This window comes from Girardinichthys multiradiatus, chromosome 9, assembly GCF_021462225.1.
Source record: "Girardinichthys multiradiatus isolate DD_20200921_A chromosome 9, DD_fGirMul_XY1, whole genome shotgun sequence".
NCBI classification, from domain to species: Eukaryota; Metazoa; Chordata; class Actinopteri; order Cyprinodontiformes; family Goodeidae; genus Girardinichthys; species Girardinichthys multiradiatus.
In genome coordinates, this window is record NC_061802.1 from 29,848,601 (window position 1) to 29,865,339 (window position 16,739).

General features: G+C 41.1%; 1 protein-coding gene across 8 annotated transcripts in view; it reads left to right on the forward strand.

The window, feature by feature from the left end:
• Nucleotides 1-7,863: 7,863 nt before the first annotated feature.
• slc44a5b (solute carrier family 44 member 5b) overlaps nucleotides 7,864-16,739 on the forward strand; it is a 56,889-nt gene continuing 48,013 nt past the window's right edge. For 2 of the 8 annotated variants that reach the window (XM_047374496.1, XM_047374498.1), the window contains exon 1: nucleotides 7,865-8,129. In XM_047374496.1, coding sequence (XP_047230452.1) covers nucleotides 8,093-8,129 — 37 coding nt within the window. In that variant the 5' untranslated portion in view covers nucleotides 7,865-8,092. Of the gene's footprint in view, nucleotides 8,130-16,739 lie in introns of all 8 variants that reach the window. The other 6 variants (XM_047374504.1, XM_047374505.1, XM_047374499.1 and 3 more) reach the window with 4 other exon arrangements.

Genomic DNA, 16,739 nt, shown 5'->3' on the forward strand with positions numbered 1-16,739 from the left:
ACAACAACTGTTCCTCTGGACATGTCTTGATGTTTTCTCTTTGATTTCAAAATAACTATTTCCATAGAAATACATCTGAGATAGCACCATTGTGAGATTTCTATCTGATCAAGAAGAACATACTGAGATACAAGATGGGACAAAGGAAGCTATTTATTAAACACAACTGAATTAGATAGTTGCATCCTGTAACTGGTGGTGAGAAAGCATACAATGTGATTGCAAACTAAGTGAAGCATAGTAGCAGTATGTATTATAACAATGTAATAAAACTGAGCACCTTTATTTGCTGCAACTGAAAAAAATTGTTAAAAAGCCACACATTCATCTATTATTGCAAAAGCATATTTTCACACTGGAAAATTTAGGAAAATTCAACCATTAGGCAAAAAACAAGTAAATCTTAATAAACGTGTCCCACGTTTTTTGCTAACCCTTATATTTCTGATGAAATAAATATAACTGAATAATTTTTACATATAGCCACATATTTTTAGTTGTTTAGAGTATCCAGGAACTTTCACTCAGAATCCACGATTTCCTGTTTAATGATGTTATGGTCCAGTTTTTGTCACTTTTGGTAGAGTTTCGTTGGCTATGTTTTCTGTTAATTATCTGTTGGTTTTTGTTTTCTAATTTCTTGAGTTTAGATTTTCTCTCAGTCTTGTGTTTCTTGTGACATTTCTTTACGTTCTTCCTCAGTAGCCTGCATCCATCCTGTACAATTAATCCAGCTCACATGTTCCAAGTACCAGTAACCCTGATCCCCACTTCTTCACGTTTCTCTCAGCCAGGTATTCAGACTCCACTTTAATCTTATACATTTGTATTTTATTTGTAATAAATCACTCTCGATATAATCCCAACTGCCCTCTTGCTTGCGGTTTAGTGTAACATCTCCACTCCCTAAGGTATGAACTTGAGATAAATTAATAAAAGAGAGGTCCATCTCTTTTAGCTACTCTTTAAAATGGGAAAGATAAAAAAAACATGCCATTTAAATATAGATGGCGTATGATGATGTCACCTAAATTTGCTCATGTCTACAGTCAGAGCAGCAATTAAAGATTAAAACAACTGGAATTGTGACTAGGATGGACAACGATTCGTGTTTATCTGCTCACCACACACTTTTGTGAGATCAAAAAAAAGTCACTGTGAAAGAACTGTAGCAATTCTTTTAAAGTGAGTTTAGTTACTGCAGTAACACTTTATTTAAAAGTTAAATGAAATAAAATAAAAGTTTATTTAAGCATTTAATTTTGGAGTATGCTTAAAGTCTAGTCATTTCTGCATATTGTGATGTTCACCTTTTGTGAAAAAAAAAAGTAGCACATTTTTCCTTTGAAAATCATCTTAATTGAGCCACTCAAAGGAAAGGGCATACAGTGAGGGTCTTCTGTATTTGCTATTTGAGTTAAAAATTTTCACTTTGAAAATTTTATGCAGCCTTCAAAGAAATTTAAGGAGTCTTTTATAGTAGGGTATGTTGCCAACATGGATGAGGTCTCTGAAGCATAAACATCAACACGAGAAAGAGTTATGTGAGCAGACCAAACTATGAATATTTCATATGTGCAGCAGTTTAAAAAAAACGACAATGCGCCTCCCACCCAACACAGATGCTTCTCTGAAAGCTAAGACATGCATTATATTGCCAAAAGTATTTGTCTGTCTACTTTTACATGTACATGAACTTTGATGACATCCTATTTTTATGGTCCAGTTTGTTAATGGATCCACCATTGCCAACAATAGCAACTTTAAATATTCTGTAAACATCTTCCACAAGGTTTAGGAATGTGTTCATAGTTAGACAAGACAACCAGAATTGCAGCCTGTGCCCTAATTCATCCCAAAGGTGTTTAAGAAGGTTGAGGTCAGACCAGTCAAGTTTCTCCACACCAAACGTCATACACCTGCAGCCATGGAAGTGATTGTAATGCCAAAATTCACTGATTTGGTGGTTTGGTCCAGTACTTATGGCATTATAGTGTAGACACCACCACACGACATTTATTCTAATTATACAGCTCATGTAGGAAACAAAACAGAATCTTAAAACAATTCCTTATCTAAGCCGGATGCAACCATTGCTCAGTTAGTCTTTGAAACTAAAACAGATGACCTTTGATTTAGAGTTCAGCCATGAAGGCAGTTATGAGACCAATACTTCAGTAATCAAATGTTGGTTTCACATCATTTAATACAATTTTAATTTCAGTATTGCACAACCTGCTAAAATATTACTCCTGCTGTAGAGTAACTTAGCATGTATACTGAATTTATTTAGGAGAAAGTGAGTGACTCATTGCACTCTTCTGTATGTGAGTCATACTAAGCTAACTTCATATGAAAGATCTTCAGAACAAATATGTGTCACTTCCATTTTTTATATGTCCTGCCTCTTCATTTCACTCAATGGCCACATTATTGGTAGAGTATAAATGCAATCATCAAATTACCTGTATCCAAAGAGTAGAAAATCTCATACAATCTCTGGTCATTGTAGACTGTCAGTATTTGGTAGCTTGCAGTCGGCTGTTTTATGATTCAAGGAGTCCCTGAGGTCTAAAATACATCTCAAAACACAGCTCCAGAGGGAGCAAACTCAGTGTACTACAAGGCAAATGGCAAAGAACAAAAGCTTTTTTAATTAACTCCAACCTCCTATCTACAGAAGCACCAGTCAGCAGCCTGCCTCTGCTGAGCCAAATACAACACAAGTATATGGTAAGCTGTTAGGTTTGCACAGTGCAGCTGAATCAGTCTTTTTGTTACCTATTACATTATCCCCAAGTAGAACAGAAACTTCAACAAAAGAAAAGCTGAAAAAAAAATAATAGTATGTTGCCAGCTACATTAGCCTTGAATGGTACATGCACTGGATGTTTAAATATGCAAAGAGACAAAATGAAAGTTTAATTTGTTTAAGCAAGCCAAGTCAGATTTAAAGAAGTCATTGAAATTGTTATTGTGAAATGCATTGGTTAATTGATCAAATCTGACAGGCCAAACTTAGGGACTGAGACCTTAATGTTGTAAATTTTCTCTAGTTACATTTTTCTTAGTTTATTCTTGTATTCCTGTACGTTAAGTTACTGTTAGATTTCTTCCAGTGTTTCTCTATTTTTGCTCATCTGCGTTAATTAGTCTCCCTCCTTTAATTGCCTTGCCTTCTCCCTGCCCCAGCTGCTACACATTTAATCTGATTAGCTCTTCTGGTTCATTGATCATTTCTCTACCCTGCCTTTGTGTTTAAAGTCTCTGGTTTCATTGTTCAGTTCTGTATTCTAATGTTTGCCTGCCAATTCCATGCCTGTCCCCTGCCTATGTTCTGTTTCCTATAGATACCCATAAGTTTGCTTAATGAGTTTTTACAAAAAGGTTTAAACCTTTAAAGCTTTGGCCCTAGGAAAAACCAGCGCCCTATGACAAATAGTTGTTTCTCAGATTTGTTGTGCATATAAGGAAGAGACGACTTCTAATGAACCTGTTACATTTTGTATCTCCGTTGCTAATTTATACTACAGCAAGAGTAATTCATTGCCTTTGGGCAGTACAAATATCTGTATTTTTTTCAGATGGAGCAATGTAATTGAATTTGGAGCTCTAGGCACCTGAACCTTAAATAAAAAAAATAAAGAAGGTTTGTGTGGATATTGGTTTAGTCTGTATGCATACTACTAGACCCTGCATTTCAGCAAATTACATTTTAAGATTGAGATAGGTAGTACAGCTGCAAGGGGATGGCTTTGTTTGACCAATCTGTACATTTTATTACCACTGGGGACATGATCAATAGAAAAGAGAAATTAGATGGATAATATATTCCCAATCCTCTGTTTTTAACTGACCTGTTTTTGCAAAATGGATAACAAAAACATATTTAAAACTAAAACCTTTTAATTCAATTCAATTCAGTTTTATTTATATAGCGCCAATTCACAACAAATGTCTCAAGGCACTTCATAAAAGTCAGGTACTTACATTCCAATTAGTCCTAACCATTGAACAGTGCAGTCAGAGTTAGTTATTTATTCAAATTGGATAAAAAGTTTTTCTGTCTAAGGAAACCCAGCAGATTGCATCCAGTCAGTGACTTGCAGCATTCACTCCTCCCAGATGAGCATGCAGAGACAGTGGACAGTCACTGGCGTTGATTTTGCAGCAATCCCTCATACTGAGCATGCATGTAGCGACAGTGGAGAGGAAAAACTCCCTTTTAACAGGAAGAAACCTCCAGCAGAACCAGGCTCAGTGTGGGCGGCCATCTGCCACGACCGACTGGGGGTTAGAGAGAACAGAGCAGAGACACAAAGAGAACAAAGAAGCCCTGATCCAGGAGTACTTTCTATGGGAAGGAAAAGTAAATGTTAATGGATGTAGCTCCTTTAGTCGTTTCACCTAGAAAGAAAGAACAGATAAACTCTGAGCCAGTTTTCAATGTTAGAGTCTGAAAGAGAGCACATAGAGTTAGTCACAGTAAAAGTTCAGTCAATTTCTATATCTAGGAGAGAGAAAGGGTTAAACACTGAAAGACAGGGCTATGTGGATCATCGGTAGAGGGTGAGCATTAAGTTGTTGCCAGCAGAAGCTTGGACGATGCCCTTCTCCAGAAAGGTGTCACATGTAGACACAGAGTCAGGCCAGGTGTAGCTTCTAGGAAGAGAAAAGAGAGAGAACAAACTTAAAAGCTGAAATAACAGCTAATAATGCAAAATTGGAGAGTAGTGTGAGAATGTAGCGAAGAGGGTGAAAGTGGTCATTATGTCCTCCAGCAGCCTAAGCCTATAGTAGCATAACTACAGAGATGGCTCAGGATAATCTAAGCCACTCTAACTATAAGCTTTATCAAAAAGGAAAGTTTTAAGCCTAGCCTTAAAAGTAGACAGGGTGTCTGTCTCATGGACTAAAACTGGGAGCTGGTTCCACAGGAGAGGGCCTGATAACTAAAGGATCTGCCTCCCATTCTACTTCTAGAGACTCTAGGAACCAGCAGTAAACCTGCAGTCTGAGAATTAAATGCTCTATTAGGAACATATGGAACCATCAGATCTCTGATGTATGATGGAGCTAGATTATTAAGGGCTTTATATGTTTGGAGGAGAATTTTAAATTCTATTCTGGATTTAACAGGGAGCCAATGAAGGGAAGCTAAAATAGGAGAAATATGATCTCTCTTTTTAATTTTCATCAGAACTCTTGCTGCAGCATTTTGAATCAGCTGAAGGCTTTTAACTGCATTTGTGGACGTCCTGATAGTAAAGAATTACAATAGTCCAGCCTTGAAGTAACAAATGCATGGACTAGTTTTTCAGCGTCACTCCAGGATATTTCTAATTTTGGCAATGTTCCGGAGATGAAAGAAGGAAATCCAAGAAACCTGTTTAATGTGGGATTTAAATGACATGTCCTGGTCAAAAATAACGCCAAGGTTTTTTACTTTATTACCGGAGGTCAATTTAATGCCATCCAGGTTAAGTGATTGACTAAGCAGTTTCTTTTTTAAAGACTCCGGTCCAAAGACGACAGCTTCTGTCTTGTCTGAATTTAGAAGCAGAAAGTTTGAAGTCATCCACGTTTTTATGTCTTCAAGACATGCTTGTAGTCTATCTAACTGGTTGGGTCCATCAGGATTCATGGATAAGTAAAGCTGAGTATCATCAGCGTAACAGTGAAAATGTATTCTATGCTGCCTGATAATTTGACCTATTGGAAGCATATATATAGTAAAGAGAATTGGCCCAAGTACTGAACCCTGTGGTACTCCACAATTAACCCTGTAGTTTAAAGATAATTTATCATTTACATGAACAAACTGGAATCTGTCAGACAGATAAGATTTAAACCAGCCTAGCGCTGTTCCCCTGATCCCTACAGCATATTCCAGCCTTTCTAAGAGAATATTATGATCAACTGTATTCAATGCAGCACTGAGATCTAACAGAACCAGTACAGACACAAGTCCATTATCTGAGGCCATAAGAATATCATTAGTGACTTTCAGCAGAGCTGTTTCAATGCTATGATTAGCTCTGAAGCCTGACTGAAACTCTTCAAACAGGTCATTGTTGTGTAAATGCTCACACATTTGATTAGCAACTATTTTCTCAAGCATTTTAGATAAGAATGGAAGATTGGAAATAGGTCTGTAATTTTTCAAGTTATAACGATCAATTGAAGGTTTCTTAAGTAAAGATTTAATTACAGCTACCTTAAAAGCCTGTGGTACATATCCATTTACTAAGGATAGATTAATCATATCTAAAATGGGGCTGGTAATCAGAGGGAACACTTCCTTAAGTAATTTGGTTGGGATTTAGTCTAACATACAAGTTGAAGGTTTAGATGAAGCTAATATTTCTGATAACTCAGGAAGCTCCACAGGATCAAAACAGTCCAAACACAGATCAGGTTCTGCAGTTACTTCCAATGTTGTCTCACTTGCTGAGGATGAAGTAATCATCTTCGGGAGTATGTCAAAGATTTTCTTTTTAATAAAATCAATTTTATTTAGGAAGAATCCCATAAAGTCATGACTGCTAAGAGCTAAGAGCCATCCATTCCCTTAACTTCAGACAAGTCAAAAGAGGATTTAGCAGGAGCTTTTTTCTACAGAGCTATAGAAATCTTGGGTCCATCTTTCAGTGACACCCTTCTTTCAATAGCATCAAAACCCTCCAAGCATCAGCTAACAAATATTAAAAGATAGAATAAATTACCTGAAAACCCATTGGGATACTCAATTCCATCTAATGTTGCCCATACTGTGCTTTTAGCAGAGCATTTATTTTTTTATATTGGCATTATTTTACTGCCTTTTGCAGACACACCACATTTCTGCATACTTGAAATCCATACTGGTCTGGAACAGTTGAATCTTTGAGAAGATTTTTCTTACATTTACTGCATTTAACAATAATGTGACTATGATTCTCTTTGTCTGTTGTTGGTAGTGATTTTGCAACATTTTAGAAAAGGGAAAAAAAACAAAGACTGTTTCAGAAAAACTCTAGTGTAAATGACTTGAATGTGGAAGTTTAACTTGTATGAGTGGGGCATTAAAACTGGCTGAAGCCCAGGGGCTCACATCTTTCTAAATCCCTGTAGAAACTTACCACTGCAGACCGTCGGGAAGACCCCACAAGAGCGGCAGTTGTGTAGAGGCTCTGACCCATTCATTGTCAATCTCATTTAAATGCTTACATCTGACTGTTTTTCCTGCTTCTGACACATCAACATTGAGGACAAAATACTTACTTGCTGTCTGACATATCCCACCCATGAACATGTGCCATGGTGAAAAGTCAAAACCCTCCTGGTCACATATTGTCATGCCTGATTGCAGAATTGCTTGTATATTTATATTTATATTCTATTTTCTTTGGCATGTAATGACTAAAGTCAGTGTTTGTGATTCAAGTCAGACTTCAGTCAGACTGTGTCCAAACTGTTTGTGTCAGATCGGTTTATTTGGTTGACTTCCATAATGCAGAATCAGTCAAACGGACTATTACCCGTTGTTTCATAAACAGACAGTAAAGAGGTAGATATAACACCTATTTTGGGGTTTGATAGAAACTGAGGGGGAGGCAAAGACAAGAGAAAAATAAAAATATGCAATATCGCTGACATTCCGACTGAGGTCAGTGTTTCTCGTTTTCGGACAGTTGTCAGTACCTTAAGTATCAGATACAATATTTATTCAGTTATTCTGTGTAAAAATCACAACATGTATATATAAAATTCGGTTTCCAGCCTAATTTAGACGAGCTCCTCAACCATTCGCAACATTACAGAGTGTCGTTCATAACAAAGGGGCACGGAAGGTGGAGCGGTCCCTTTAACGCCGTTTTGGAATAATTAATGACGTCGCGCTGTAAACACGACTGACGCTCAGCTGCGTGGATGAAGCGTCCTCAGAGCATCCAGGAGCCTAAGACTGTACGGGCTGCTTTGTTTATCTCACGACGGGACTGCTGCCCCTGCTTCTACTGCTGCTGTTGCAACGGGATAAAACACCACCTCGACTCTCATATGCAGTCTCCAAACCCAACACGGGGGTGGTGCATTTGTTCTACTAACTGCCATGGCTAGAAAAACGGACACCCCAGCTTCTTATCATGGTGAGTTGGTTCGTCTTTGTTGTGAACGTAGGTTTTTTGTTGTTGTAATGTGTAACGCTGCAATAACGGAATGTAACGGCATGTTGTTTGTTTTACGCCGGAATCACAACTGAAGGTTTCCTGCGCCTTGCGGGGATGTTAGCTTATATTATCAAATGATAATTAAGAGATTCTAACCGTTGACATCGAAAACGTAACGGTAGATTAACGTTTTCAAACGCTAATAGTTTCATTCAAGGAGACAAGTGGGCAATTACGTTTTTCTCTCTGTACTTTGTTTCTAAACAAGCATAAAAACAGCCGCGTCATTATGTGTAATTTGGTCCAGTTGTTTTGTTTGTAACATTTATCCCTTTGTTGTGGTGTAAAATACCTATGCATTTCAAAAACATCTTGGCGTTTCCGTATAAAATCACTGCTTACATTGCTTTGGGTAAAGCAGTTGATTATGAACGTCATTTATTGTTAGACTCGTTGAATTATCGATTAAAAATCAGCGGAAAAATATATTTTGTAATGAACTATTGTTGCCATCCCACTGCTTTGCTTTGTTCCAGCATCAAACCAAGGCAGTTATTTCTCGTACTGCCATATAGGGGCAGTTTACCAATGTGAATTCTTTCAGTTCATTTTAGTTGTGCTTATTTATGTAGCGTTGGTCATCTCAATGAACTGATCCACTGATCCGACATTTCCATCTATAAATATGTATTTAAATCTTATAGATACATTGACATTGAATCATAAACAGCCTAGTTTGATATAATACAGTCAAATTTAGTGTAAAATGTGAATTAGTAAAATGTTATCCATCGATGAAACCCAAGTAAATTGCATCCAGTCATGGACTTTGCAGCAATGTCACATTCCCAGCAAGCATGTGGTGACAGGGGAAAGGAACTACTCTTTTAGCAGAAGGAAACTTTTAGCAGAACATGGTTCTGTCATTATCTTTGTTGCCAATTTGACCCACATGCAGGAAACACTCAAAAAGATTATAAAGTTTAAAGTGTTTATTTTATCACAGAATTGTGGAAGGCGTGGTCCGGGACAGGAACTCCTCGGCTGCATGGAGAGGTAACAGGTAAGTGGTGGATTGTAACAGTTAGGATTTGCTGTGTGATGTATCTTACAGTTGTAGGTGTGGATGGCTCACTGGAGGAGATAAGGTTCCGGGTCTGGTAAGCTTGGTAAGCCTGGTTACGTAGTACTGATCCTTCCCAAGGATGAGAACTTAGGTTCGGTGCGTTCTTTCAGATGGAGTCCAGAGGTGCCACTCATTGGAGGGTGGACAGGGTTCGCTCGGAGGAAGCTGAGGTTATGGAGTCCGGTTGCTGCCAGCGGAGCTTGACAAAATATCCAAACTTGAATTCTTGGCATGAAATGGCGAAGGCAGGTAGGTTCTTCAAAGGAACTTGAGCTGTGTCCAAAACTGAACCTGGAAACAAGTAAGGACAAGATCTGTAAGTTTAGGCTTAGCATAAACATGGAGTTTGTTCACTTTGGCCAGTTGAATGTACCACAGAGGCCAAACACTCAGGCGTCGAAGTGCTGGCATGATGCTCCTTTTAAACCTCCCAGCTGATCACGGAGATGGAAAACACAAGCGGCACCTAGGGGTGAAGCACAGTTAATAGCAGGCACAAAATAAAATCAGCAACTCCCAGAACCCAACATCGTCCCCCCCTCAACGGCCGAAGCCTGGCAGCCCAGAAGAATCAAGGGAAGCACGATAGTCACTAATTAAAGAAGGGTCGCAGATACACGACCGAGGCACCCAAGAACGGTCCTCAGGACCATAACCCTCCCAATCAACGAGGCATTGCCAGCCCCTACCCCACCGACGGGAGTCCACAATGTGGCGAACCGAATAAACAGGATGCCCCTGAAAGTCCCGGGCGGGTGGAGGGAGTTCGGCCGGAGGGTAAAATCTGCTGGTGGACACTGGTTTGAGCTGGGACACATGAAAAGTTGGATGAATCCGGAAATTGGGCGGGAGACGGAGGCGAACAGTGGTGGGACTAATAACAGACAATATCTCATAAGGACCAATGAATCTAGGAGAGAGTTTTCTGGAGAGAGACTTAATTGGGATATCCCGGGATGAGAGCCAGACCTTTAGACCAGTTTGATATAGAGGCGCTGGCCAGTGCCGTCTATCAGCAAAGTGTTTGTTTTGGAGTGCGGTTCTTTGCAGGGCCCTGACCGTGGAATCACAAACCCATTCACAGCGGTGAATGTGATGTCTGATGGATGGAACAGCTATCTCCTTCTGGTCGGCGGGGAACAATGGTGGCTGATAGCCCAGCAAAACCTCAAACGGGGAACGACCTGTTGCAGATGACATATGTGCATTATGTGATTACTCCACCCAAGATAAAAAATTGCTCCAGTCTATGGGGTTAGAGGAAGTCAAACATCTAAGGATGCTCTCTTGTTCCTGATTCATGTGCTCTGTTTGACCGTTGGACTGTGGGTGGTAACCTGAAGTCAGGGAAACTTTGGCTTCTAAAGCCGCACAAAATTGTCTCCACACTTGGGAGGTGAATTGGGGACCACGATCAGAGAGGATTTCTTGTGGTATCCCATGAAGCCGAAATACATGTTTAACTAGTAGGTTTGCAGTTGGGAATGCAGAGGGTAATTTATTTAAAGGAATGAGGTGACAGGCCTTGGAGAAGCGGTCTATGATAGTGAGGATTTTGGTCATTCCATGAGAGTTAGGCAGTCCAGTAACAAAATCTAGGGCAATGTGAGACCAAGGGCGTGCAGGGATACTGAGGGGCTGGAGCAAACCTGCTGGGGGCTGGTTAGCTGGCTTATTTCGAGCGCATGTGGCGCACGCTTTGACGTATTCAGTCACATCCTTGTGTAGCGATGGCCACCAGAATCTCCCGGAGATCATAGCCACTGTCCGACTGGTTCCGGGGTGAGCTGAAAACTAGGTTGAATGGAACCAGTGGATAAGTTGTGCTCGAACAGTGGTGGGAACAAAAGTACAGTTAGTTGGTCCGGTCTTAGGGTCAGGTTCATGTTGTTGAGCTTGTTGGACTATACTCTCAATCTCCCAAGTGAGTGAACCTACTAGGCAGCTGGGAGGTAAGATGGGTGCAGGTTGTTTTTCGGACTCATCAGACAAAAACTGTTGGGAAAGGGCATCTGGCTTCTGATTCTTAGAGCCAGGTCTGTAAGAAATGCAGAGGTTAAATCGGGAAAAAAAAGAGACCAACGGGACTGACGTGAATTAAGCCGCTTAGCTGATTGCAGATAGGATAAATTTTTGTGATCCGTCCATACCAAAATAGGATGCTCGGCACCCTCCAGCCAATGTCGCCACTCCTCCAGCGCCAGTTTGATGGCTAGTAGTTCTCTGTCCCCCACATCATAGTTTCGTTCAGCGTTTGTTAATCTGCGGGAGAAAAATGCACAATGATGAAGCCGTTCATCAAGGTCAGAGTTTTGAGAAAGTACTGCCCCTACTTCCATGTCTGAGGCATCTACTTCTAATGTGAACTGCTTGGCTGAGTTAGGGTGGATCAGAATGGGCGCTTGAGAGAATTTTTGCTTCAATAGATGAAAAGCTCGATCGGCCTCCAGATTCCACTTGAACTGAATCTTGGAAGAAGTTAATACAGTTAGAGGAGCAGCAATTTGTCTGTAGTTGCGGAAAAATCTCTGGTAGAAATTTGCAAATCCTGGAGCTGTTTGCGTGAACCTGGGAGTGGCCAATCCAGGACTGCTTTGATTTTGTCCGGATCTGAGCGAACACATCCACCCTCTAGAATGAACCCCAGGAAGGTGACTGAACTCTTATGGAACTCGCATTTTTCTGCTTTAATGAAATGCCAATTTTCCAAGAAGGACTTGTTGCAGGACTTGACGGACATGGTGGCGATGTTCGATGATGTTCTTAGAATAAATGAGAATGTCATCTAAGTAAACAAAAACAAATATATTCAAACAATCTCTCAGCACATTGTTCATTAACGCCTGAAACACTGCAGGCGCATTGCTAAGTCCAAATGGCATAACCAAATATTCAAAATGCTGTCTTCCACTCGTCTCCCTTGCGAATCCGGACGAGGTGGTAAGCATTTCGTAAGTCCTACTCAGTGAACACAATGGAACCATGGACTGGTTCAAAAGCAGATGAGAGTAATACTAAGGGATATTTATTCTTAACTGTGATTTGATTAAGTCCACGGTTATCAATACATGGGCGTAATGATCCATCTTCTTTGCCGATAAAGAAAAAACCAGCACCAAGTGGAGAGGATGATGGGCGGATGATTCCAGCTGCCAGAGACTCAGAAATATATTTCTCCATGGTAATCCGTTCAGGCTGAGAAATATTATATAGCCGACTTGATGGTAAAGGTGCTCCAGGAAGAAGATCAATTGCACAGTCATAGGGCTGGTGAGGAGGGAGAGAGAGGGCCCTGGATTTGCTGAAAACCATTTTCAGGTCATGATATTCAGAGGGAACTTGAGTGAGATTTGAAGGCTCCTCCCCCTTATGGTCCATAACCGGAATGTTAGGTGAAACAGCTGACTGTAAACAAAGAGACAAACATTTAGATGACCAGGATTCGACTGCCCAGTTAAGATGAGGATTATGAATCTGCAGCCAGGGAAAGCCTACGACTACAGAACTCTGAGAAATGGGAAAAACAAGAAGCAAAATATATTCTCTGTGATTACCTGATATTATCAGTTCGAGCGGTTTGGTCTGGTGGGTAATGCTGTGGAGAGAATTTCCATCCAGAGCTTGGACTTGATGTTGCACAGGGAGAGGTTCCGTTTCAATTTGATATTTACTGACTAGGGTTTGATCAATTAAATTTTGATCGCTACCAGAATCGATTAGGGCTGACAGGCTGATAAGTTCATTATTAAATAACAAGGTGGCAGGTAAGGCAAATCTAAGGTAAATTTACAAAGTCGGTCCGCCGGCTTCCCCTTCACAGTCGACGGACCCCCCCCCCCCTTTTGGCCGAAGAGGGCAGGTAAACACGAAATGATCAGCTGAACCACAATATAAGCTGATTAGCCTCCCTTCGATGCTGTTGCTCGTCAGGAGTAAGCCTGGTCCACCCTAGTTGAATGGGTTCTGGTTCTGCGGAACAGAGCGGCTGAGGTGCTGCGGAAGTAGATCTAGAGCCTGAGGGTGATTGTGGTTTATTTACCAGTCGCCCAGACCGGATTCTTTTTCTCTCTCTCAACCGTGAATCGATTCTTATAGCTAGGGCAATGAAATCGTTTAATTCTTTAGGCTCATCCAACAGGACTAACTCATCCTTTACGGCCTCGTCCAACGACTGGAAAAAATGCGGCTTTAAGAGCCGACTGATCCCAACCTGAAGCTGCTGCCAATGTGCGGAAATCTAAGGAGAACTCAGTTAAAGGTTTGTTCTGTTGTTATAGCGCCCACAGGCGGCGTGAAATGTGAGTCTGATCAGTCTCTTGAGCGAATGTTTGTTTAAACTCTTTTATAAATTCATCATAGGTGCATCCAAACTGATTACAATCAGTAAATCTAGATTTTGCCCACCGAAGTGCTTTTCCAGTTAATAACCCTAGGACATATGAAATCTTGACATCATTGTGAGGAAAAGATTGAGGTGACTGGTTGAACACCACCTTACACTGTAGCAGAAACCCTCCACAGTCTCTGATTTCTCCAGAAAATTTTTCCAGATTAGGTTTCGGTAGCGCCACCAGGCGAAGGGGAGTCCTTGGTACTGAGGATATGCTGCAAGAGAGAGGAGATTTGTTCAAGCTGCTGGTTAGTTTGTTTCTGTTGTTCTTGGAGTGAGCGGAGAGATTAACCTTGAGCCTGAATTTGGTGACTATGTTCGGAAAGAGTTCTTTTAAGCGTCTCTGCTGGGTCGGCTTGGCCTGAGTGTTCTGTCCTTTTGTTTGTTGCTGATTCGACCCTCATGCAGAAAACACTCAAAAAGATTATAAAGTTTAAAGCAAAGTCAGCAACTCCCAGAACCCAACAGGTTCAGTATGAGTACAATCACAGTAAACAAAATAAATGAGTAAAGTAAAATCACAGATGTTTTAATTTTATGTTTCCCATGGAGAGTACTCCATGGGAAACAGTGCTTAACGGTGAAGTACTGAGCATAGTTCTATCTATTCTCAGGCAGTCAGGTCTGAGAAACCTGACTGCCTATAGGAGCCCTCCCACCTATCCTGAACAGAGTCGTCTCCTGGCCAACCGTCTGAATGGCTTCTACTGCGGACATGACAAGAAGCCATTCACACCTCAAATCATCTCCTCCATATCCCATTCAGGAACAAATTCCTCCCATAAAGTATCCAACTCCCTACCTTCAGATCCTCTGCCTGCACTAAAGATCTCCAAGGAAGAGGTAAACAGGCTCTTTCAACGCATGAAAACAAAGAAAGCTGGAGGATCTGATAACCTCTCCCCATCATGCCTGAAAGCCTGTGCAAATCAACTCGCTCCGATCTTCACAAGGATTTTCGACAAATCACTGGAGACGTGTGAAGTCCCCTCCTGCCTCAAACGATCCACCATCATCCCGGTGCCCAAGAAATCCAGCATCCTAGGATTAAATGACTACAGGCTTGTAGCCCTGACGTCTGTGGTCATGAAATCCTTTGAGCGGCTGGTGTTGAAGCACCTGAAAGACATCACAGCCCCCCTGCTGGACCCCCTGCAATTTGCTTACCGAGCAAACAGGTCGGCAGATGATGCTGTCAGCTTAGGTCTACACTTCATCCTGCAACACCTCAACCGTCCAGGGACGTACGCCAGGATCCTGATTGTAGATTTCAGCTCGGCCTTCAACACCATCATACCAGACATCCTCCACCAGAAGCTCACCCAGCTCAACGTCCCAGCCTCCACCTGTCAGTAGATCAACAGCTTCCTGACGGACCGACAGCAGCAGGTGAGACTGGGGAGCATCTTCTCCTGAACCAGATCAATAAGTACTGATGCCCCCCAGGGGTGTGTTCTATCCCCACTCCTCTTCTCCCTGTACACAAATGACTTCACCTCATCGGACTCGTCCGTGAAACTCCTTAAGTTTGCAGATGACACCACTGTCATTGGACTGATCCAGGACGGTGATGAGTCTGCATACAGACAGCAGGTGGATCGGCTGGTACACTGGTGCAGTCAGAACTACCTTGAACTCAACCTACTCAAGACTGTGGAAATGGTGGTGGACTTTCAGAGAACACCATCCCCATACACCCCCCTCACCATCCTCAACAACACTGTATCGTCCGTGGACCACTTCAGGTTCTTAGGAACCACCATCTCTGAGGATCTGAGATGGTCCTCACACATAGACACTGTTCGAAAGAAGGCCCAGCAGAGACTGTACTTCCTGAGGCAACTCAAGAAGTTCAACCTTCCACAGGAACTGCTGGTCATCTTCTACACTGCCATCATTCAATCTGTCCTGTCTTCATCCATCTCAGTGTGGTGTGGCTCATCCACAAAACAGGACAGGTCCAGACTGCAACGAATAATCAGGACTGCAGAGAGAATAATCAGGGCTGACCATCCCTCCATCCAGAACTTATACAGGTCTAGGGTCAGGAAAAGAGCTGCTAAAATCTCTGCAGACCTCACACATAAACATAAACTGTTCAGAGCTTTACCTTCAGGCCGCCGCTACAGAGCACTGTTCACTAAAACCAGCCGCCACAGAGACAGTTTCTTCCCCCAGGCTGTTTCTCTGTTGAACATTCAATAGAGTACAAAACAACAGCATACAGATGCACCTTTTTATTATATATGTGTATATTGTACATTGTAAATATGTATATTCTGTAATGCAAAAACAAAACCAAAGAGCAAAGTGTACCGGAGTCAAATTCCTTCTTTGTATGTACAAACTTGGCAATAAAGCTGATTCTGATCTAAGGGATGACGACAAAGACTACACATAGTTAGTCGAGACAATAGCTGTCTCAACTCTGGACTGACCCTTACAATTTTTGATTAATCTTTTGACAAATCTTTTAATTAAATACATTTTTCTAAACTATTTGTTTTCTTCCAAAAAATAGTAAAACGCCTTATTTTCTTGCAGCACAAAAAATACGTTTTCCACCTTAAATAAAAGATACGTTTTCAGTCTGGACTTAAACTGACCTAAGGACTGGGAGGACTTGACAGACAAAGGTAATGTAATAATAGGGACTATATCTTATATAAGTTATTAACTGTATGTATTAACTAAGTGTTTTAAAATTTATTTAAACATGATTCATTCAGATGCGTTCAAATTTCTACACAATTAAATGTGATTAAAGCAGGAGTTGGTATGTTCTGTTTCTCATGCATTGCACTTGTACTACTCTGGTTTATAAAGAAACATTTCAGACTCTCCAGACCTCAGTTTTTCGTTGCCTATCTCAAAGTACTGCCAGACTTTAGACCACTCTGGCCTTTTAAAAACTTTTTATAACACAGCTTATGAGAGAGTAATCAAACTATCTATCCGCTATTGTTTTTAAATAGAGAAAGTAATTAGAGCCGAATACTGCTGACTTAAAGGTATACACACAGAGACACGGTACTGCTGCAGCCTAAAGGAAAGGGACTTCCCTGTCACACAG